We start from the raw sequence: 25,125 nt of genomic DNA on the forward strand, positions 1-25,125 counted from the left end.
TTAATTGCACCACTGGTATCTATCTATCTATCTATGGTAGCCATGCTAGAGAACTATAATCTCCTGGCAACAAGTATCTCCAACGTGTGTGGTCTATTTCTCATCTTAAATCAAGTCTCTGCACAAGGTGGAGATATATCCTTGATTATTATTCACTAAACGGTCACACACTGGTGGATATGCCTTCAGGGGTGACTCTACTAGTGACCTCCTGTATGTAATGATGTGGCCACTGAATGTATGTTTGTGATCTCCTGCTGCTGTAGCCCATCCACGCGAAATGCTTTAAGCATTCTTCAAATGGCATCCAGTGCCAACCTGATTTTCCCAATCTACCTGCCTATTGAAATCCCCCATGAATATCACAACCTTTCCCTTATTACATGCCCTTTCTATCTCCCACTGTAAATTGTATCCCAGATCCTGGCCACTGTTTGGAGCTCTGTATACAGCTCCCATCGGGATCTTTTTACTCTTGCAGTTCCCTAACTCTACCCACAATGATTCTATATCTTCCAATCCTATGTCACCCTTTTCATTATTTACCAACAGCACCACCCTTCACCCTCTTCTCCAAGGATTGTCAGCTTGTCGCGGTGGAGAAGCTTGTGTGGTCCTGTGATCCCGAGCGCGATGCCATCTGGAGCTGTGCTGCTGGTAGGGTCACTCATGGCGGCAAGATTGAGGGTGAGGTCCCTGACAAAGAACAATCCAACCAAGACCTCAACGGTGGAACAGGCGGACAAAGTTACTTCGAACTCAACGGCTGTGAAGGCGGATGAAGGCTGCAACAAATCCATCAGCTCCAATCGTCGTGGTTTCCGTGCCATTGGAATCAGTTGGTTGATTTGTGAAGTATCGTGTGCTTCTTGGAGTGCAACATCAAGTACACATTAAACAAATACACGCACAGGCGTCTTCGCTCTGTGGGCCACTTCTTCAGAACGAAGACCATCATCCTCAACCTCGAGGGATAGCCACGATGACAACCCTTCACCCACTGCCTACATGCCTATCCTTTCGATACGATATGTATCCTTGGATGCTGGGCCCCCAACTATAATCTTCTTGCAGCTGCGAATCAGTGATATCCAAAACATGATACCTGTAAATACACTGCGTACATCCAAATGTGACACCTTCAGTCCGATATTCACTGGCCTTTTCGATTTTACCCCTATGTTACACTTCAGCTCATCCTACTGACTACAATTTTGCCCTGTCACCTGCCCGTCTCTCCTCTGTCTCACCACACACTGTATCCACTTGTACGCCAACTGCCCCATCCTCAGCCCTATCACTCCTGTTCCTATGCTCCTGCTGTTGGTTTAAACCCTTCTCAAAAGCTCCAGCAAACCTGCCCATAAGGGTATTGGTCCCCCTGGATTCAGGTGTAACCCTAATGTGTGGTCATTCCTTCCCCACAGGAGATCACAATGATCCAGAAATCTGAAACCTTGCCCTCTGCACCAGCTCCTGAGCCACACATTCATTTGCCATATCACCTATTCTTACCCTCACTGGTGCTGGGTACAGGCAGCAATCCAGAGATTTCTACCCTGGAGGTGCTGCTTTTCAGCTTTCAACCAAGCTCCCTATATTCTGTCTCCAGGACCTCCTTCCTTTTCCTACCCATGTCATTGGTGCCAATATGTTCCACAACTCCTGGCTGCTCACCCTCCCCCTTTAGAATGCAGTGGATCAGATCCAAGGCATCCCTGACTCTGGGACCTCAAAGGCAAAGTACCATTCAGTTGTCCCTTTCACATCCACAGAATCTCCTGCCTGCTCCTCCAAGTACTGGGTCCCCGATCTCTACTGTTCTCCTCTCTTCCCTTCTGAGCCGCAGAGCCAGATTCAGTGTCACGGACCTGGTGGCTGCAGATTCTTCCAGTTAACCATTCACCCCAACAGTATCCAAAGTGGTATACTTATCATTGAGGGTAATGGCCACAGCGGTACACTGCACTGGCTGCCTATTCTGCTCTCCCCCCCCCCCCCCCAACAGTGACCCAGGTACCTGCCTCCTGCAACTCAGGGGTGGCTACCTCTGTGTAGCTTCAACCTATCACCTCCTCAGTCTCCTGTATGAGCCAAAGTCACTAAGCTGCAGCTCCAGTGCCTCAACATGGTCTCCAAGCAGATGCAGATCGATGCACTTTATGCGGATGTAGTTATCAGAGAGACTCCCAGAGTTCCACATCTCACACAAAGAAAATACCACTAATTCCGGACTCATTCTTAGAGCATTAGCTATGTAGCAGTAGACAGAAAAACTTATTTGAAACTTACTTAGAGCTGTGTCTGTGCTCCTCCAAGCCTGTTCTACCACTCTAACACTGACCCACTCCAACAATGACTGCTCCACTTACACCTCCCCTCTTTTTATTGGCTCGCTTATGTTTATCACGACTATTAGTGTTGGGAATACAGTGTGTTTAAGATATTATGTTTCTGAAGTCATCTGTCACAGCTAGAAAAACCGTGCTCTCTTCCTACGGTAAATGATGGGGGAAAATTCATCACTGTCAATGAAAAAAATGCTGACAAAGGATTTTGTCTCTCAGGAAATGAACTTTTAAGGTCAATTTCAGTTTCTGAAGGCTGCAATATTTTGGACTTTATTCATGAAATTACAGATTTGCATATGTAATTGGCTGAAGCCTTTCAGTAAGATTTGCAATAATTTTAGGTCCCATGATCAGCAGAGAAGAAGTAGGTAGAATTAGCAATTTACAAACGTGGAAGCTCAGACCACATATTCCCAATTAACATAAGCAATTCTGCCTTTATTATTTTCAAGAGAAATATTTCAATGCATTTTTGTGGCACAGGAAATATTAATATAATTATTACCATATGATATTAAATATTGTAGCATTTAGATTTCAAATGAGAAAATAAGTCTTAAACTCCATTGGTACCAGTGGTCCGTTTACTCACCTTTCTGATGTTCCTTTACTGCTAGGGGAAAGTTCAATATTCACTTCCGCTATTAATAATAGTTGTGTGATTTGCTCCTTCATGTTCTCAAAGGCCTGTGCAGAAGCAGCTGTCCCAAAGTACTTTTCAAAATAATCCAGAAGCTGAAAAACAATTTACTCGTTTAGACAACTCATACTTGATGCAATTTTCTAAATAGAGTTACTATAAAATAGAATCCCGTCATCAATATATGCAGTTTATTTACACATGCAGAGAAAAATAACTCAGAAGGGCCTACCCCCATAACAGGATGGGAAGAGACAGTTCAAACCTCATTCAGTAGAAATGAGGAAACTTCTCTATAAAATTAGTTATTCACATCCCAAGCTCTGAGATTTACTGCCTAAAACCCTCCACCTCTGCATGTTGCTCACTTCTAGGGTGATCCTAAAAAATCAACTTCTTCAACAATTTATTTTCAGTGACCTGCTTTAATATTCCTTACAAGGTTATTTGTTCTATCTCGTCTCCTAACATTCATGAGGAATGTAGAAATACTTGTCATTGCTGAACATCCATTGAGAGAGCAGAAAAAGCAGTTATTATCTTCAGGTAGACGCAAGAAAACCTCCACCTTCACATATTTCCTTAGGTATCTCAGTTTTGGAATTTCTCCCATTTTCCCATCACCATACCGATTCCTCCTAACGTATTAGGAAAATAAATACTCTCCGTATTTGTGGCTGTTATATCCAAAGTACCTGTAACACACAAGCTAGGATTCTACTTTGATATTCCTCAAATAGAATTACTTTCCAACTGTGATTTCCATGAGACTATAAGGCATAGGAGCAGAATTAGGCCATTTGCCCATCGAGTCTGCTTCGTACCTGTTCACTAATTTGAAGCAGGAATAGACTAACACTTAAGATCAGGGATCACCAAGTTTCCTACAACATCTACCACGTTTATTGCTGGTGTTCCAACCATTTTTCAGTGTAAACTATTATTCACCACATTGCCTAATTTTGTGACATGACGTTGTTAACTTCCATTTTAAAAAACACAACTTACACTTCCTGCAGTTTCAGGCTCTGGCCACTGGGTGGCAGTGTAAAACAGTAAACTCATTCTGGCTCACATAAAAGTTGCTGGTGAACGCAGCAGGCCAGGCAGCATCTCTAGGAAGAGGTGCAGTCGACGTTTCAGGCTGAGACCCTTCGTCAGGACTAACTGGAGTCATTCTGGCTCAGCTAGTGTCACCATGGATTCCTACAGTCACATGCATGCTGATTTAGTTTTTAAACTCGAGCTTTCGCAATAGCTTATATTTATTTCTGAAATTAATTTCCGTTACTTCATAGAACTTCTTGTCTGCGCAGCAAGTTTTGCTTTCCCATGAATAATCCGCAGTGAATTCTAGCTTGCTCCTAATCCAGCTATTTCACATCAGGACCCTCAGAATCAGGTTTAATATCATTGGCATATGTCACGAAATTTGTTAACTTTGTGGCAGCAGTACAATTCTATACAGGATAGATATAGAAAATAACTGAATTACAGTTTCACATTTATTTTAAATAGTAATTAAAATAAGTAATGCAATAAAATAAATTTTTAAAAAAGTAGGAAGTAGTGTTCATGGGCTCAATGTCTATTTAGAAATCAGATGGCAGAGGGGAAGAAGCTTTGCCTGAATCATTGAGTGTGTGTCTTCAGGCTTCTGTACCTCCTTCCTGATGGTAACAGCGAGAAGAGGGCATGTCCTGGGTGGCGGGGGTCCTTAATGATGGACGCTGCCTCTCTGAAGCGTCACTCCTCGAAGACGTCTTGGATACTATGGAGGCTAGTACCGATGATGGAGTTGACTAATTTTGCAACTTTCTGCAGCTTACTTCGATCCTGTTCGGTAGCCTCCGCCCCCCCATACCAGACAGTGATGCAGCCGGTCAGAATGCTCTCCATGGTACATCTGTAGAAGTTTTTGAGTGCTTAGATGAGAAACCAAATCTCCTCAAACTCCTAATGAAATATACGCTTGTAGCTGCTGTCTGGCTGCCTTTAAAACTGCATCAATGTGTTGGAACCAGGTTAGGCCCTCAGAGATATTGACACCCAAGAACTTGAAATTGCGCATTCTCTCCACTTCTGATCCCTCTGTGAGGATTGGTATGTGTTCCTTTGTCTTACCCTCCCTGAAGTCCACAATCAGCTCTTTCATCTTGCTGACGTTGAGTGCCAGGTTGTTGCTGTGACACCATAAAACTAGCTGGTATATCTTGCTCCTGTACACCGTCTCATCACATCTGATATTCTCCAAACAATGGTTGTATCGTCAGCAAATTTATAGATGGCATTTCAGCTATGCCTAGCCACACAGTCATGGGTGTAGAGAGAGTAGAGCAGTGGGCTAAGCACACATCCCTGAGGTGCTCCAGTGTTGATTGTCAGCAAGGTGGAGATGTTATTGTCAATCCACACAGATCATGGCCCTCCGGTAGATGTGAGGAATAGCAAGGCAGTGTTCATGGACCATTCAGAAATTCAACGGGAGAGGGGATGAAGCTGTTCCTAAAGCACTGAGTGTGGGTCCTCAAGTGCTTGTACCTCTTCTCTAATGATACGAGAAGCGTACATGTCCTAGACGGTGAAAGTCTTTAATAGTTGACCGTTGATAAGGTTGCTGAGGCGGCAAACGGTGTATTGACCTTCAAGACCCCTGAAGTAACGTTGGTGCTCTATAAAACGCTGGCGAGCTCACAGTTGGAGTATTATGTTCAGTTCTGGTAGCCCCATTATCGGAAGGATGTGAAAGCTTTAGAGGGTGCAGAGGAGATTTACCAGGATGCTGCATGGACTGGAGAGCATGGGTTAGGAGGAATGAGTTTCCCTTTGGGGTGACGGCGGATGAGAGGTGACTTGATAGAACTGTACAAGATGATAACCATAGATCGAGTAGATAACCAGAGACTTTTTTCGCCTCAGGGTGGAAATGGCTGAAATGAGGGGCATAAGGTGATTGGAGGAACATATAAGGGTCGCATCAGGAGCAAATTTTTGTTAAACTCACAGAGAGGGGAGGGTTCATGGAACACCCTGGTCAGGGATGGTGACAGAGGCAGATACATTAGGGCCATTTAAGAATCCATTAGAATGGCACATTGACAGAAAAATGGAGGGCAATGGAGGGTTAGATTGATCTTAGTGTAGGTTAAAATGACAGCTCAAAATCATGTGCTGTGCTGTAATATTCTATATTAATGGTGGAAGCCCCATCATCTTGAGACACTGCCTTTGAAGATGTTCTTGATGGTGGAGAGGCTTGTATCTGTGATAAATCTAGTTTAATCTTAAACCTTTGCAGTTGCTTTCAATCCTGAGCATTGGGGCCTCCATATCAGGCAGTGATGGAACCAGTCAGAATGCTCTCTGAGATACATTTCTAGAGTCTGTGTGGTGACATGTCTAATCACTTCAAACTCATAATGAAATACAGCCACTGACACACCTTCTTCATGATTTTCTTTCAAAAAGTCTTTTGAATGTTGAAAGGCCTATACAGAGTAGATGCGGAAAGGATATTTCCCATGGTGGGGGAGTCTAGGACAAGAGGGCACAGCCTCAGGATAGAGGGGCATCCACTTGAAACAGAGATGTGGAGAAATTTCTTCAGCCAGAGGGCAGTGAATTGGTGGAATTTATTATCACAGGCAGCTGTGGAGGCCAGGTCATTGAGTGTATTTAAGGCAGAGATTGATAGGTTCTTAACTGGACACAGCATCAAAGGTTATGGGCAGAAGGAAGGCCGGGGAGTGGGGCTGAGGAGGGAGTAAAAGGATCAGCCATGATTGAATGGCAGAGCAGACACGATGGGACAAATGGCCTAATTCTGCTCCTATGTCTTATGGTCTTATGATTGCATCAATGTGTTGGGCCCAGGGTAAAGCCTCTGAGATGGGTTGATGCCCAAGAATTTGAGGCTGCTCAACCTTTCCACCACTGATCACTTAATGAAGGCAGGTATACTTTCTCCCAATTTCTTCTTCCTGAAGTTCATTATCAATTCCTTGGTCTTGCTTGGGTTTGCGTTACTGCAAGTTCCTTTTTTATTGAAAGCCAACAACAATATATCAGCAGAAGTTGTTCAGTCTTCCCACCACATTGTTCTGCCCTGCCGAGACACCTCTCTATACAATCCATAAGTAGTTTCAAAAATTGTCTTTTTAAAGCATCATCTTCGATGACTTTCATTTATTTGCAATTTTTGATGGTTGAGAAAAGTTAAGACACTCTCAATGAGCAGGAAATTTGCAGGTAGGGGCTCACTTGATGAAGTTTCCAGGAACACATCCCACCAGTCTGTCACCTCTCCAGCTGACTGCAGTCTCTGACTCAGCCATTTCAAGTCCTGGTAACAGTATTGGAATGGTAATGGCGGAGCCTTCAGCTCCTCTCCACTGTGTATTTTTTAATTCTTGTGCCCATTCTCATGGCATCTGTCCCCTGACCTTACTTATTTTAAATCTTGAATTCTGTTTCAGCCCACCAACTCCTTTCGTTGGAACCTAGGCCCCATTGCCAGCCTAATTTTCTCCAGTAACATGCTTCCTTCTCTCACATTGCTTCCTCTTACCCTCTCTGAAACCTCATCCTCTTTCCTAAAAATTGCCTTTGCTTTTCGCCCCTTCTTTTATACATTTCCCATCATTAATTCTGTGATCAGTTTAATTTGGCTCTGCAGTGACAAATGCAGTTTGTCATATTTAGCTCTGTGGAAAGATCCACCTGTTACAAACAGAAAGGGCAAACACAGCCGAAATGGAAAGGGGAAGTTTATCATAGCTAAACAATGGATGAAATACGTACGTAGAACGTGAAGCAGGAAAGTCAAAGTTCTTGTGGGAAACTATATAGTGCATGGGGCGAAAAAGATGATTTTGAGTGACCTCGTGTGAAGAAAGCTTGTGGAGACTTGGCTCATGTCAGATACAAGTGTAAAGATGCAGAAAGTCTAGCTTTACAATTGCTGAGACTATGAAGAGGCCCCTTGGAGGTATTGATGGGGTAAAGCATGCTGAAGAGAATAGGACTGGAATTGGCAAAAGGAAATTGGTGGGTAGTCAAACAGCAATGGAGCAAATATGACAAGGTGGCACTAGGTCAAGGTGCAACTTGATGTGATTGGGCTGGGTCCAGGGTAGGACTGGCAAGATGTGAAAGTAGACAACCCTAGATGAAAAGAAAGCAGTAGCAAGCAAAAAACGAGGGTGAACACAGAGACTAGAAATTGAAGGAAAATCTATCTGAATGACAGTAGACCAGATAAGCACAGGTCCTCTTTCCCAAGCATCAGGGTAGGCCTCAAATGTCCAGTCAAGGCCTGGAGTAGGCTATGCTGTTTGCATGCCTCAAATACACAGATTCACACAAGTGACTTCAAAGTGTGGTTTGCACGTCATTTAGTGCAACTGCAGTGCCCGAAATCGTTCTGTATGCTTGTCATACGTATGGAGGGCTGAGCTCGGATGAGGCCGCTTCAAATCATCAATAAAACACTGAAGCAGCTAACATTAACAAGCGTTGCATTCAGAAACACGGAGCTGTCATTTGAGCTCACCTGGACTACTGCCATGTAGGATGACCTTCCTTCAAATTCTATCCCTCTGCTCTCCCCTGCTCCTGCTGGAAAATCCTACCATCATAACTAGGGGGCCTCACCTCCACATCTGGCTGACCTGAATCATGTCAGTCACACATTATACCATCACTGCCCAGTCTCAGATCTGCTCCCCTGCCATGTATTCTCCCTTGAGGGAGAGTTCTAGCCCAGACTATTTTAAAGACAGATTGTTCTGCCACTAGCATGAGTAATTATAACAACAACCACAGAATTTACTATACGTGGGAGAACATTTTAATCATTTATTCAATTACACTGGAACTAATTAAATTAATCACAAGAGCCAGAATTTAAGGCTGCGGCATGTAAATTGGAAAGCAAACACTCTTTCTGACCTACTAATGGACTATTCACAATCTGTCCCTCCCGGTAAGTCTATTTGCTCAGTCTTCTATTGAACAGTGAGGTGTGATTTAGAAATGTGTTTGACATGATAATACAAACAAATTTGCAGTTGCTGCAATGCACGTTGGCACAAACACAACCTAAGGGCTCTTGGCTTGTTTTCAGCACACACTGTACAACTTTACATTGGACTATAGCCTAGTATAACCTGCAGCTCAAACTAATTGAAAGATTAGTGAATTTGATAAAGGACAACACAATGATAAAATATTAGATGATGAATATCTATAAAAATTGCTTGTTATCTTTAAGTTTTCTTCCTAAATTGAATGCAATAAAATTTAATTAAAAAAATAATGTTGCCTGGGTTTCATCTCCTAAGTTACAGAGAAAGGTTGAACAAGTTAGGTCTTTATTCTTTGGAGCGTAGAAGGTTGAGGGGGGACTTAATAGAGCTATTTAAAATTATGAGGGGGATAGATAGAGTTGACGTGGATAGGCTTTTTCCATTGAGAGTGGGGGAGATTCAAACAAGAGCACATGAGTTGAGAGTTAAAGAGCAAAAGTTTAGGGGTAACATGAGGGGGAACTTCTTTACTCAGAGAGTGGTAGCTGTGTGGAACGAGCTTCCAGCAGAAGTGGTTGAGGCAGGGTCGTGGTGTCATTTAAAGTTAAATTGTACAGATATATGGACAGGAAAGGAATGGAGGGTTATGGGTTGAGCACGAGTCGGTGGGACTAGGTGAGAGTAAGAGTTCAGCATGGACTAGAAGGGCTGAGATGGCCTGTTTCCATGCTGTAATTGTTATATGGTTACATTTTGAGATAAGGAACCAGAATAGTTTTACATTTAGGTGAACTTTGCTCCTTAAAAGCCTACTTGTAATGAAGAACCAAAAATTAAGCAAGGATTCAAAAGCATTGAAGAAGTTGCAATTTAAAATGCTAAATATTAGAGGGTGGTATTTTCTTAATTTAGTATGGTTGAAACATTCCTAATGTTAGCACAATTCCATGTGTAGTTAAAGTATAAACAGTTATACCTTGGTAACAAAGAACTTCTTATTGGGTTCACCTTGGACAAGTCCAGTTGAATGAATGAATGCTCGTAGTGGAGACAGTGAGGTCACCAAAACATAGACTTTGAGAATTGCTGAAAGGCCTTCTATTGGAACACCTTGCCGCTTTCCCCAGAGAGCATTTTCCGAAAAAGCATAATTTCTAGAAGAGATCAAAAGATATTGAAATTGATTTTGCAATAAAAGGTTTAAAATGTCAATAGTGGAAATGCATACTAACATGTAGAGTTATTAAAAATAAAGATTCCAGAAAAGGAGACACAGAAAAAAAAACTACGTTGCCCAAAAAAATATTTTGTACTGAATATTGTTTTGATGACTTTTATAGTGGAGGATTTGCAACATTACACGATAGAACATTTTGCAACGTAATAGCAGCTTCCTCTACTGTGCCAAGATGGATCTGATATTGAATCTTACTGCACAAGGATGAATACTTAGACTTTTTACACCAATTAGTTAATGCTCCACATTTTAAAAGAATCTAAAGAGGTATTAAATCACTTTGTATAACTTTGTAGCGCTGAGGTAAAGGGAAAGTGGCTCGATTGCTGATGAACTGGATAGGTGCTGAGTCTGGGGCTAATATCATAAGAAACAGAAGAAATGGGAGTAAGAGTAGGCCACCTGGCCTGTCAAGCCTGCTGTGCTCTTACAATAGAATCAGGGTTCATCTGGTCAAGGGCTCATCTCCATCTGCCTTTTCATCATAACCCTCAATTCTCCAGCTATGCAAACATATATGTAACTGTGCCTTAAACATACAGTGGATTCTGATTAGTTGGTCCATCAGTTAATGGGGCAGCTGCTTATTTGGGACAGGTTTTGAGGAACAAAAACTACTCAAGAAAATAGCTGGGATTCCCTTCATTTATTTGGGACACTATGCCACTTAATTGCGACAGGAGACTGTTGCTGAAGTTTCTAACAAGCAGCAGGCTTGGAGATGGCAGAAATGGCCGGAAGTGAAAGCGAAGCAATTTCACTACTTTAACAAGTTGGAAACTACAAAGAATTTGAAGGTATCAGCAATCATCTTGAATGTTACAATGAAAATGAAGATTTGGAGGATGCAATCATCAAAAGCGTTGTATGAAGACAGTGCATTATCTGCACTCGGTGTCTGTGCTCATTTTGGTCATTTGCAGTCAATCTAAAGAGCACAGCAGTGTACACTGGATGAACTCCTCCATTGAAAACTGTTAGGAATTACTACACAGTTTTATACTGCTGTCATGCTACTGGTAGTGTTCCAATTTGTTCTGTATTTCATTCAAATACATAGTTTGCTACTCAGTTAAACTGTAGTTGCCTTTTTTTATACCTCTTTAACCATTGCAATTAAACTTCAGACATACAGTAAAGTGTTCTGCTAACTGCGACACTACCGTACCATCCCTTGTACACAATTTATGCATAAAGTCACATGTGAATTTCCAATAAATAGTTTTAGAGACACTGGCAGCTAGCATTATACCTGTATTTAAGGGAGGAAGAACATATTGAATTTGTTCTATTCAAGTCAGGTTAATATTGATATCAGGAAAAGTAGTAGAATTTCTTTGAAAGAAGAAACTCAAAAAGAAACAGCTAGAGTTATAGAACCATTACAGCTGAAAGTGGCCATTTAATTCCATTTAGATATCCCTTCCATCATCACTACTACAAATACTGCGAGCAGAGTCCTGTGCAATTTTATTTGTTACACCTGCTGGCAAGTTCCTAACCAAAATTCTCACACAGAATGGATAGGAAACTGCAGCTGTATGGTGGGCTGGAACAGTGTTTTGAGTGGCAGAACGTGATTAGGAGGTAACAAACTTGTGGATTTATATAGCGTTTTTCTTCCAGGAAGCCTTGCAATCCCCATATTGTTGCGATTGAGTATTCACAACTCTGCTTCCCCTGCAGTTCTCTGGAGTTACTATACACTGGTGTAAAGCAAAGGATTTTATGGAAGGGGTGATCATTTAAAACAAATGCGCAGGAATTTTTCTTTACAGAGAGTGGTGAATCTCTGAAATTTAGAGGGCTGTGGAGGCTAGACCGCTGGATATGCTCAAAGAGGAAGAAAGTTCATGTTTTGGAAGATGGGAAAATTCAGGACTCTGGGAACAGAAGAGCTGATGCTCAAGTAAGATCAGCCATGATTATGTTGCGTTATGGTGCTGACTTGAGGGGCCTGCTTGTCTAGTCCTGCTCCTATTCTCTTGAATTCTTGGAAGACCAGTTCCCTTTCCACTCCTCGAATCAATACATCAGTTCTGAGGGAACTCATTTGGTTCAAATGTTAAAGTTGGCTCTGCCTCCACAGGTGTTTCTTGGCTTTCACTGTGAAGTTATTGTTGGCAGATAAATAAAGCCTGGTGCTCCCTGATTTCACGAACGTACCACGGACAGGTTGAGAGGAACTCAAATGAGAGCATAGTAGACACTTTAAAAATGAAGTTATTTGTGTTTCTTACTGTTTCATGTCAATGTCATTGCTTGGTCTTTGAAGCTTCAGAGAAGACTTATATCCTTGGTGAGGATTCATATCTTCAGCCCTTATCTTGTTGCTAGCAGTTTCCAAGCCCATATAATGGTCAAAGCACAAAGGTGAAACAGCCAAAGGTTGAGGAACTATAAAGCAATGAATAAAAGAACAGAGTTCCTTTGGAACCATTTCATCTGTCATATCCACAGTTCTGTGCTTATCGTTATCTGACAACAATAATGTTTAAATTATGACCAGTCACTTAATCCCTATTGTAGCAAAGCTATCCTGCTTTTTAATAAGTTAAGCAAACAGGGTGGAGCTTCAAGATAAAAATCCTTCATTGATAGTTAATAGCACCAAAGGCACATCTATACTGTACATCAGAGATCATACCTCATGGTGCACATACTTCTCAAAAAGACATACACGTGCACACAGAACACTCCTACCCTCACCACCAATGAGTGTACTTTGCATTCAGCAACATATTGCACTTATCTGAGGAACACTTTAAACAAAAGCACCATTAATACAAGAGCAAAGAATAAATTTTGAGATTAAAAAAAAAATGAATTGATTTGGATTATACCAATTTAAGAAAGAAAAGGCAAATTAGACATGGTAGGCGCCATGTATCTATTCTCTATCCGCATTATATTGTGTTGCACTTCTATTCTGTTTATTATGGTAAGTTGTCTCATGAGTGGGGGGGTGCCTGGTAAGAGCAGAGGGAATAAGTTACGTATTCTTGCTTATCTTGTTGCAGTTTGTAGCTTGGGACCAGCTGGAGGTCGCATCTTTTCCTGACCGCTGAGCTAACGCCGAATATCACTGAGATATTGTTGAATAATAGAAACATAGAAAATAGGTGCAGGAGTAGGCCATTTGGCCCTTCGAGCCTGCACCGCCATTTATTATGATCATGGCTGATCATCCAACTCAGAACCCAGCCTTCCCTCCATACCCCCTGACCCCTGTAGCCACAAGGGCCATATCTAACTTCCTCTTAAATATAGCTAATGAACTGGCCTCAACAGTTTGCTGTGGCAGAGAATTCCACAGATTCACCACTCTCTGTGTGAAGAAGTTTTTCCTAATCTCGGTCCTAAAAGGCTTCCCCTCTATCCTCAAACTGTGACCCCTCGTTCTGGACCTCCCCAACATCGGGAACAATCTTCCCGCATCTAGCCTGTCCAATCCCTTTAGGATCTTATACGTTTCAATCAGATCCCCCCTCAATCTTCTAAATTCCAATGAGTACAAGCCCAGTTCATCCAGTCTTTCTTCATATGAAAGACCTGCCATCCCAGGAATCAATCTGGTGAACCTTCTTTGTACTCCCTCTATGGCAAAGATGTCTTTCCTCAGATTAGGGGACCAAAACTGCACACAATACTCCAGGTGTGGTCTCACCAAGGCTTTGTACAACTGCAGTAGTACCTCCCTGCTCCTGTACTCGAATCCTCTCGCTATAAATGCCAGCATACCGTTCGCCTTTTTCACCGCCTGCTGTACCTACATGCCCACTTTCAATGACTGGTGTATAATGACACCCAGGTCTCGTTGCACCTCCCCTTTTCCTAATCGGCCACCATTCAGATAATAATCTGTTTTCCTATTTTTGCCACCAAAGTGGATAACTTCACATTTATCCACATTAAATTGCATCTGCCATGAGTTTGCCCACTCACCCAACCTATCCAAGTCACCCTGCATCCTCTTAGCATCCTCCTCACTGCTAACACTGCCACCCAGCTTCGTGTCATCCGCAAACTTGGAGATGCTGCATTTAATTCCCTCATCCAAGTCATTAATATATATTGTAAACAACTGGGGTCCCAGCACTGAGCCTTGCGGTACCCCACTAGTCACCGCCTGCCATTCTGAAAAACGGGTATGCTTCAGTTTCTTTGCTTCAAGACTGCGTGTTTGCCGATTGCTAAAAAGGATCAAATAAAGCATTCGATTTTTGGAACCATTACGCAAGCATAACAGCTCCATCTGTAGCTGTCGCAGGCTAGTGGCAATTGTCTTGGTTTGGTTTTGACGCTATGGAATCTTTGAAGGGATGAGGTTGCTGACTGGAAACAGTCATTTGCTTTATCATTTACACTACTCTAAAACAAGAAAAGATTCAACTGATTGAATTTTTTTTTTTTTTTGAGGTGGTGAACAGGGTGAATAATGAAGATAGAGCTGTGGATGTTGTCTACGTGGATTTTAGTGAGGTGTTTAACCAGGTCCTTCATGGGAGGCACGTCCAAAAGATTAAGATGCATGGGATCTGTGGAGAATTAGCCATCACCATTCTGGATTGGCTTGCCCATTGATACCAGGGGTAGTATTTGATTGGGCTTGTTTGGTCGGAGTTCCATGAATAATGAAATTCTATAAGATCTATACTGAAATGTCTGATGTTTGTGATGTACATAAATGACCTCGATGAAAACGTAGGTGGGTGGATTAGAAAGTTTGCAGATGAAAATGGGCAGAGAAATGGCAGATAGAGTTTAACCGGGCCAGGTGTGAAGTGTTGCACTTTGGGATATCATACACAAGACCCTTAACAGTGTTGGTGTGCAGGGGTATCCAAGTCCCGAGCTCCCTGAAAACGGCTATGCAGGTTGATAGGGTGATAAAGAGGGCTTGTGGTGTGCTTGTGTTTATTAGTCTAGAAATTGAGTTCAAGTGTTGGGAAGTTATGCGTTAGCTTTATGAAACAATAGTTAGGCTGCACCTTGAGTACTGCATTCAGTTCTGGTCACCCATGTCGAGGATTCAGAGAGGGAACTGAAGAGCTTTACCAGGACACTGCCTGGATTAGTGGGTGTGTACTAGAAGAACAAAACTGAGTTCTTTTCTCTGGGAGAGGCTGAGGGGAGATCTGGTAACACCTTATAAAAGCACGAGAGGCATCGATAGAGTAGATAACTCTTTCCCAGGTTTGAAATGTCTAACTGTCAGAGAGCATTATTTTGATTTAGAGCGGAAAGTTCAAAAGAAATGTACAGAACAAGTTCTTCTGAAATCACAAAGAGTAGTGGGTGTACGAAATGCCCACTGGGGTGGTGACAGGGAGCATTCAAGAAGCTCTTAGAATATGAAGGGAAAGGAAGGATATGGATCATGTGTAGGCAGAAGGGGTTAGTTTAGCTGGGCAATTGATGGGCTGAAGGGTCTTTTCCTTTTGCTGCACTTTTCTATGCTTTATGTTCCAGACTGCACCATAACAAGTCCTCCACATAAAACCTCCAGTTTATAAAATATTCTAAATTACATGAATCATGGCGAGGACACAGTTAGTGGAGTCAATGAAACTACTCATCATAATAAGTATCAAGACTTATTCAGCTGAATCAGAACATTAGCAAGCTTTCCTATTACAAAATGTTTCTTTATTTTGCGGATAGTATTTTGTATTCTCTTTTTTTTGCAGACATTAAAACATGATTATTTCCAACTACAGGTCAGAAACATGGTAAAAGGCTTAAATTAACGTACAAAACATTTGCTGTTAATGCTGAACTAGTGTTAATGACAAATATATTTTCTAGAGAACTAGGGCAGATTTAAAATGCATTATAAAAGCTACCTCATGGCATTATGTGTGGCTAATGGACTTGGTGGGGAGTCTTCCCCCACAGGAGGGAAAAAAAGCTGTAAGATTATAGAGATGTCAGAAACATCCTGTTACAACACAAAAAGCACATTTGTTCACTCATCATTTCCAACAAGTCATAGGATTATATATTTAAATTAGTTATGGTGGATTTTAGTCCTAAATGCCAAAATACTGCCACATGATAGATGAATCCTAGATAATGAATCAGCTTCCATGCTGCTAAGATTTTTATATCAAAGACATCAAATGAGAATTTTATACCTATTTCAATCCCTGTGATTTAAATAAGCACAATTACCAAATAATCTATGCAATAAGTTGGCCATAAAGTTTTAAACTTCAGTCATATGTACAGTAGGTATGGGTAAACCTATATCTCATGTAAATCAAAGTTCAAAGGACATTATCAAAGTATGTATACAATCTTGACATTCGTCTCTTTATAGGCAGCCACAAAACAAGTAATTGCCCCAAAAAAGCATTAAAAAAGATCAATAAATGCCTAATGTGCCGAGAGAGAAAACAAACACAAATTGTGCCAACAGTAAAAGCAAACGACTGCATTCAGAACGAGAGTGCGTGCACGGATACGAAGTCTGGAGCAGGCTTACGGCCTCAATGCAGTGAAGAGCTGAGCAAACGTTGCGGAGCTGCAAGCATAACTGACCCGACCCTCGCCTCTGGCTCGATGCATCTGGCCCAGCGCTTGAATCGTCCAAACATCGGGCTATTCCTCACTCTAACATCCGGGCCCTGTCACTTTGACGTGCTCTGAGCCTGGACCCCTCTGGCACATTTCAGCCCATACCTGACCTTTCCAAATCGGCCCTGTGCTTAAATCAGCCACACCTTACCCTTGGTTTAGGTGGACGGGGTCCGAAGCTCCTCTGCTTCACTCTGTCTCGAACAGGTTTCCACCCTACTCCACTTGTCCTGAGCACGCCTCGACTCTGTCTCGAACAGGTTTCCACCCTACTCCACTTGTCCCAAGCATGCCTCAACTCCATCTGGAACAGGTTTCCACCCTACTCCACTTGTCCTGAGCACGCCTCGACTCCATCTCGAACAGGTTTCCACCCTACTCCACTTGTCCTGAGCACACCTCGACTCTGTCTCGAACAGGTTTCCACCCTACTCCACTTGTCCCGAGCACACCTCGACTCCGTCTCGAACAGGTTTCCACCCTACTCCACGTCCCGAGCACGCCTCAACCTCACTCTGACTTTGCATTGCGCCCAAATGCCTAAACCCTCGAGTCAGCCTCACCTTCTCTCGCCTCTTCATTGTTTGCGGTTTTCATTTACCATAATGTAAATCATGCGAAAGACGAACCATGAACAGGATAGGTAATTATAATCTTCAGATTGTGTGGCATTTACATCTTTCCCTTTGGTTTAATTGGTATTGTGGTACTCGACTTTTAAAAGCCTTTTTTTTTTACTCTGTTTACTGAGCTATTAAAGGGAATCAATCATCAACTCTAAAGCCAATACAGTATAAACAAAATACACTTTTTACAACTGATATCAACCAATATCAAGTGCCAGACTGCCATAAGACCCCATCTGGGGAATTGATGCCCTTAAGAAAGAAATGTACCATCTCTACCTGGTCTGGCCCATTCTTGAATCCACCCAAAGTAACTGACTCTTTATAGTTCTTCAAGGCTGCATAGCAAGCCGCAATTCAAAGGACATTTAATGCCAGCATTGACACTAATGGTCTCATCCTGCAACATTTAGGAATTTAATCTGGTTTTACTTTTGCCATTTTGCAGTAGTTAGATTCTCCCTATTTTCATTATGAGCTGAGTCACATGACACGGGCGATCATAGTCCTGACCATGAATGTTCTTGGCAAACTTTTCTACAGAAGTGGTTTACCATCTCCTTCATCTAGGCAGTGTCATTACAGACCATTATCAATCCCCTTCAGAGATTGTCTGCCTGGCGTCAGTGGTCACATGACCAGGACTTGTGATATGCACCAGCAGCTCATACGACCATCCACCATCAGCTCCCATGGCTTCACGTAACCCTCATCGGGCTGAGGGGCTAAGTAGGTGCTACACCTTGTCCAAGGGTGACCTGAAGGCTAGCGGAGGGAAGGAGCACCTTACATCTCCTTTGGTAGAGATGTACCTTCACCCTCCCGCCCAATTTTCATGATTATGGCTTAAAAGTAGCTTGTAAAGAGGTGCCTGTGTAGAGTTTGAGACAAAATAAATCAGGATTCATCCAAAGCAAATTTAATCTTGAGTCAAATCTTGAGAGCTTGAGTCAAATGTATAACCTAGCAGATTTCTGATAGACATATAAAAATTTCAATATTCTCTTTAAATAAAATGAATTAAAAATAACTGAAACAATGATATTATGTTTTCAAATTCAGTTTTTAAGAGATCAGAAGTTATTTACAGATGTGATTTGTATTAATTAATCCACTCAGTATTTTTGCCATATGTTATTTAAACTGTCTTTAATTTCTTGCTCTGGTTTAAAATATACAAAGGAAATCACAGTTTGGAAAAGATTATCTGCATAAAGCCAGACACCAGACAGTTTTGACACAAGCGCATCTATGATGTTGGAGTGGAGTTAAATAATGACTTCATAATTTCCTTTGTCCACCAGACATGTGTAGGTGAGAAATATTAAAATAGCTTAAAGGCTCATTCCAAAAAGGATAAAATAATTAAAATAGATCAAGGCAGTGATCCAGATGACATTCATCTAATGATTATTAAAGACCTGGGAGTGTGTGCTATGCAATTAAAGTCACCCAGTGCGTTTTTTTTTTTAAACATTAGACCGCATGTTCATTATTCCTTTCTTGTTCACTTCAGAGTCAGTCAACAGGGTTTAGAATTTGAATGGAAATGAAAATTAATATGGATAATGCCTGTGTCATCAATAAATTTATATATGGCATCGGATGTGTGTAGATTAGCTATTATATATAGTCTATTATTCTATCTGGTATGGGAGCAGCTGAGCAGCAGACCAGGAGTCCCTACAGAGGACTGTGAGAACAACTGGGAGGCTCACAAGGGTCTCCCTACCATCCATCAGGGACATTTATCAGGAGCGCTGCGTACATAGGGCCTTTGGTATTAGCCAGGATCCCACCCATCCATCCAGCATTCTTGTTGACTTTCCGCCATCAGGCAGAAAAACAAGAATGGTCAAGATGGGAGAGTTTCTTCCCTCGGGCTATTTGGTTTCAGAACTTCCTGCAGCATCTGTCACCGGTTAATCTGTCCTGTACCTTACAAAATTTAATTTTTGGACTTGACTTTGTTTATTTATGTGTAATTCATCTGCAGATTTTAATCCTTACTTTCCTAAATTATTGCAAACTAGTAAACTTCTGAAGATACACTGTTTAAGTATCCTGTCTGGTTGCATCATGGTCTGGTATGGCAATTTGAATGCACAGGAACTGAAGAAGCTACAGACAGCAGTGGACGCGGCCCAATACATCACAGGCACATCTCTCCCCAACATTATAGTATCTACAGGAGGTACACTCTCAAGGCGGCAACATTCATCAAAGATCCCCACTGTCTGGGTCATGCCATTTGCTCCTTGCTACCATCAGGCAGGAGGTACAGAAAGCTCAGGTCCCACACCAGAAAGATCAAGAACAGCCATTTCCCCTAAACCACTCTGATCTTGAACCAACCAGCAAAACCTTAATTATATAACACCATGATCAATTTGCACTAAAATGACATTTGCTTTTGTTCTAATTGTGATCTTTCATGTAAAAAGTGGGTACAAGTTATGCTTCTATTTTGAACTGAATTGCATGGCTTTATTGTCATTATACATAGGTACAATGAGACTCTGTTTGGCTTCCTCTCAGGCAATTTTCCTTGTGAAAGCTGCTATGAGCCTGTGATGTTGCTGCAAGTTAGTTTTTCATTGCTCATGGGCATACTTGTACTTGACAATAAACTGGCATTGACTTTGAAAACCCTTTAGTAAAACAGCAGGAGGATGAAGACACTCCAGTTAGGCCTCATCCCTTTACTTTGAGATGAGGAGGAGCAAAAAAAATTTGCATTTGTGTTTTGAATACAAAGGTTCAACCAAAAGCGACAAGCCTCAGGTTTTAATTTTTTCCCTCTTCCATTTTCACAATGATTCTACACAATTTGGAATGGGAAGTGTAAGAAAGTTCAGGCTGAAATCATAAAAATCACATCTTAAGGGTATGAGTTTAAAACTTAGCTTCATCTGTCACAAGTACATTTAAACATCAAAACAAATGAAACATTTCCCTTACTAGCTATTTTGATCAATTTGCCTTTCTTCAGTGATCATAAACACAATTAAATAGCAACAAAATGGCATTAAAAAAATAATTTTCTTTCTCAAATGCCCGATTGTGTACATCACCTGAATAATATTAGCCCAACTATAATTCCAAATTTATTTCCAGTCAATAAGTGTTACATTTCATGCCTATACACTCCAATTTTCCAAAATAGATTGCCAAGTCAAAAGCTAATAACTTGCAGCAATAAAACCAATTTGACTTGCACCATCTGTTGGGCAAGTACATAGAGGTGGAAAAATATTCTACTTTTTAGTAATGTGATACTTGATTATTGATATTCAGGTGCAAGGTGGAGATACGTCTCTACCAAAGGAGATGTAAAGCTCTGCTTTCCCCCACAAGCCTGCAGGTCACCATTGGGCAAGGTGTAGCCTGGTTAGTGCCACCCCTCCCACCCCAATCAGGGTAACTTGAAGCCATGGGAGCAGGTGGTGGATACTTGCATGAGTATCTGGTGCAGATCAGAATTCCTGGTTATGTGACAACTGATGCCAGCCACAATCTCTGAAGAGTATTGATAATGGCTGGGGTCACAAGTCTTGCAAAGAAGGTGGCAATAGCTAACCTCTTCTGCAGAAAAAAATTGCCAAGAACAATTAAGGTCAAGACCAGGATCACCCATATCATACAACATGGCACTTGATGATGATGACGATGATATTTGATTGTTAAATCAGTAGAACTTCAAGGACAACATAATGAAGGCCAATGGAAACACAAGGGAACGTACACACTGGACTCCACTGCAAAAGAAGAGCTGCTGAAGGTACACTGTCAGCCAAACATGAAGCATGGATGGAAATGGACAGTTGATGAAATCTGCATCATCACGGAAAGCAAATGCAATATTAGCATTCATCTCGAGAGGACTAGATTATATGACAAAGGATGTAATACTGAGCCTTTATGAGGGATTGGTCAGAGCACACTTGGAGCATTGTGAGCACTTCTGGGCACCTTATCCAAGAGACGAGTTGGCATTGGAAAGGCTCAGGAGGAGGTTTATGAGAATGATCCTAGGAATGAAGGGGTTAACATATGAGGAACGTTTGATGACTCTGGGCCTGTACTCGCTGCAGTTTAGACGTGGGGGGATCTCATTGAAAGGCCTAGATGGAGTGGGTGAGGAAAGGATGTTTCCCATAGTGCAGAGTCTAGGGCTGGAGGGCACAGCTACAGAATACAGGGACACCTCTTTAGAACAGAGATGAGAAGGAATTTCTTTAGCCAGAGGGAGGTGAATCTCTAGAATTCATAGCCACAGATGGCTATGGAGGCCAAGTCACTGGGCATATTTTGGGTGGAGGTTAATAAGTTCTTGGTTAGCAAGGGTGTCAAAGGTTACAGGGAGAAGGCAGTTTGGGGTTGAGAGAAATAATAAATCAGCTGTGATGGAATGACAGGACAGACCTAATGGGTATACTATTCTGCCCTAATGTCTTATGGTCTGAAGTTGTTGAGGTCTTAGGGTCTTAAGGTTTGTATAGAGTCTAACGTACACACTGCGAGCATTATCAGCAGAACGCACTGAATCAGCTCAACAATTTCTTCCTTACATAACGCAATGCAGCGCACTCCACCACCAACGACTCACCAGATGTGACATCCCCAGTTTGTCCCTTGTGCTCACGTTTGAATCTCCTCAAACCCAGCCTCAGAAGGAGTATACAGCACAAATAGCCGGGACAAACTAAGGACTTCTCAAACAAGGAGGTTCAATGTTTCACTCCTGGACAAACAGCCCTAATGAGGGACTACAGAGATGATCAAAGATGGGTATTTAGAAAGATTAAGGACAGAAATGGACGACTCTCCTACACAGTGTCGATTGTGTCTTGATGTCACCTGGAGACTGCACATCAATCAGTACAGGAGAGCAGAGTCAATTGTTGGAGAAAAAAAATGCCCACAGCTGTCAGAACCACTACCTGCAATCCCAGAGTCAACTCCGACAACCACCAGAGGAGGGCCCAGAACCTGAGTTTGTTTCACAACTACAAGTCTCACTTGCCGGCAGAGTAACCCCTCTTGGAAGGAAAGACATTAACCCGCAAGAGTAAGAAATTCCTCTACAGCGATTAAATCTTTAGGCCTGAGTGGGAGAGTTTAAAATTTAATATGCTGTGGATGTCTGTATAGTAGTTGTATTGTAGAGTGTGGTGTGTGGGTGTGTCTCCGTGTGTCTGTATAATATGACAAGAGAGCAGGAATTACATATTTGAGTTGAGATGCATTCTATATTGAATTAGAGTTTATAGCCAAGCAGGGAGGTAATGTATTTAATATTTTAGTGATATTGTAAATATATTCACATCAAAGTTGCTGGTGAACGCAGCAGGCCAGGCAGCATCTGTAGGAAGAGGCGCAGTCGACGTTTCAGGCCGAGACCCTTCGTCAGGACTAACTGAAGGAAGAGTGAGTAAGGGATTTGAAAGCTGGAGGGGGAGGGGGAGATCCAAAATGATAGGAGAAGACAGGAGGGGGAGGGATAGAGCGAAGAGCTGGACAGGTGATTGGCAAAAGGGATACGAGAGGATCATGGGACAGGAGGTCCGGGAAGAAAGACGGAGGGGGGGGGACCCAGAGGATGGGCAAGAGGTATATTCAGAGGGACAGAGGGAGGAAAAGGAGAGTGAGAGAAAGAATGTGTGTATAAAAATAAGTAACAGATGGGGTACGAGGGGGAGGTGGGGCCTTAGCGGAAGTTAGAGAAGTCGATATTCATGCCATCAGGTTGGAGGCTACCCAGACGGAATATAAGGTGTTGTTCCTCCAACCTGAGTGTGGTTTCATCTCCACAGTAGAGGAGGCCATGGACAGACATGTCAGAATGGGAATGGGATGTGGAATTAAAATGTGTGGCCACTGGGAGATCCTGCTTTCTCTGGTGGACAGAGCGTAGATGTTCAGCAAAGCGCCAGAGAAAACGCCAGAGAAAGCAGGATCTCCCAGTGGCCACACATTTTAATTCCACATCCCATTCCCATTCTGACATGTCTATCCACGGCCTCCTCTACTGTAAAGATGAAACCACACTCAGGTTGGAGGAACAACACCTTATATTCCATCTGGGTAGCCTCCAACCTGATGGCATGAACATCGACTTCTCTAACTTCCGCTAAGGCCCCACCTCCCCCTCGTACCCCATCTGGTACTTATTCTTATGCACACATTCTTTCTCTCACTCTCCTTTTTCTCCCTCTGTCCCTCTGAATATACCTCTTGCCCATCCTCTGGGTTCCCCCCCCCTTGTCTTTTTTCCCGGACCTCCTGTCCCATGATCCTCTCATATCCCCTTTTGCCTATCACCTGTCCAGCTCTTGGCTCTATCCCTCCCCCTCCTGTCTTCTCCTATCATTTTGGATCTCCCCCTCCCCCTCCAACTTTCAAATCCCTTACTCACTCTTCCTTCAGTTAGTCCTGACGAAGGGTCTCGGCCTGAAACGTCGACTGCGCCTCTTCCTACAGATGCTGCCTGGCCTGCTGCATTCACCAGCAACTTTGATGTGTGTTGCTTGAATTTCCAGCATCTGCAGAATTCCTGTTGTTTTTGTAAATATATTGTTTAATGAGACATTCTTTATTTACATAATTCATTCAGGGTTATGTGTAAAAGTATGTGAATGGCATACACCATTATGTCACTAAATCATGTCACCAAGCACTTCACTAACAGAAAGGAAAGAAAAGCTAAATAGACAAATATCTCAGCTCCTGTGTTTTTTTTTAATTAGTCTGGAGTTTAAAAAACATAACACTTCTATTGTACATTTAATTTTAAATCACAAATTAGAGAAGCCGAATTTGAAATAAATCGTGTCCCTGGCAACAAATTACAAGGCAGCTATATGAACAATTGCTTTTCATTTAATTGGTATTTCTAAAACGACTTCACAATTCTTCAAAAAGGTTGATGAAACAACCCCAGAAATATTTAAAGTGATTCTCTGACAGAAGTCACAAATGTTATCCCTAAAATGATTAAATGCATTCAGATTTAATGACAGTGTGGTCCCCAGTGTCAACCCTTCCAGTACTCACATGCATAATTACTCATTGAAACATACAATGCAATACAAATATCAATCCAGCTGCAGTTCTGGATCAGACCTTACATGAGTTTTTGGGCAATACGCCTCAGATAGGTATTGTTTCCGTTAAATCTTCAGCTGAGCATGCAATAAAAAATCCACTCAGTACGATGCATATTGCACAGATTTATTGCATCTGTTCCACTGGAATGCTACAACTTTGATGTTGGAATTGCCTAGCAACTGCTCACTGCGTTCATAAACATAAAAGATTTCTGCAGATGCTGGAAATCTTGAGCCAGCACACACTAAAATATTGGGGGAGCTCAGCAGATCAGGCACCTTCTATGGAGGGGAATAAACAGTAAATATTTTGGGTCAAAACCCTTCAACAAGGCCAGAAAGAAAGGGGGAAGAAGCCAGCAAAAGAGGTGGTGGGAGGGGAGGAGCACAAGCTGGCAGGTGATGGTGAAGCAGGTGTATGAGGGAGGGGCGATGGAAACAAGAAGCTGGAAGGTGATAGGTGGAAAAGGTGAAGGTCTGAAGGAAGACTGAATCTGATAGGAGAGGAGAGTGAACCATTGGGAGAAAGAGGAAGAGCGACACCAGAAGGAGGTGAT

General features: G+C 42.2%; 1 protein-coding gene across 2 annotated transcripts in view; it reads right to left on the minus strand.

Moving 5' to 3' along the window:
* cped1 (cadherin-like and PC-esterase domain containing 1) overlaps positions 1-25,125 on the minus strand; it is a 279,186-nt gene that overhangs the window by 182,187 nt on the left and 71,874 nt on the right. For both annotated transcript variants that reach the window (XM_063057813.1, XM_063057812.1), the window contains exons 5-7: positions 12,495-12,651; positions 9,994-10,171; positions 2,944-3,086 (exon numbers count right to left, since the gene is read on the minus strand). In XM_063057813.1, coding sequence (XP_062913883.1) covers positions 2,944-3,086; positions 9,994-10,171; positions 12,495-12,651 — 478 coding nt within the window. The remainder of the gene's footprint in view (positions 1-2,943; positions 3,087-9,993; positions 10,172-12,494; positions 12,652-25,125) is intronic.

This window comes from Mobula hypostoma, chromosome 9 (assembly GCF_963921235.1).
Source record: "Mobula hypostoma chromosome 9, sMobHyp1.1, whole genome shotgun sequence".
In the NCBI taxonomy this organism is placed as follows: domain Eukaryota; kingdom Metazoa; phylum Chordata; class Chondrichthyes; order Myliobatiformes; family Myliobatidae; genus Mobula; species Mobula hypostoma.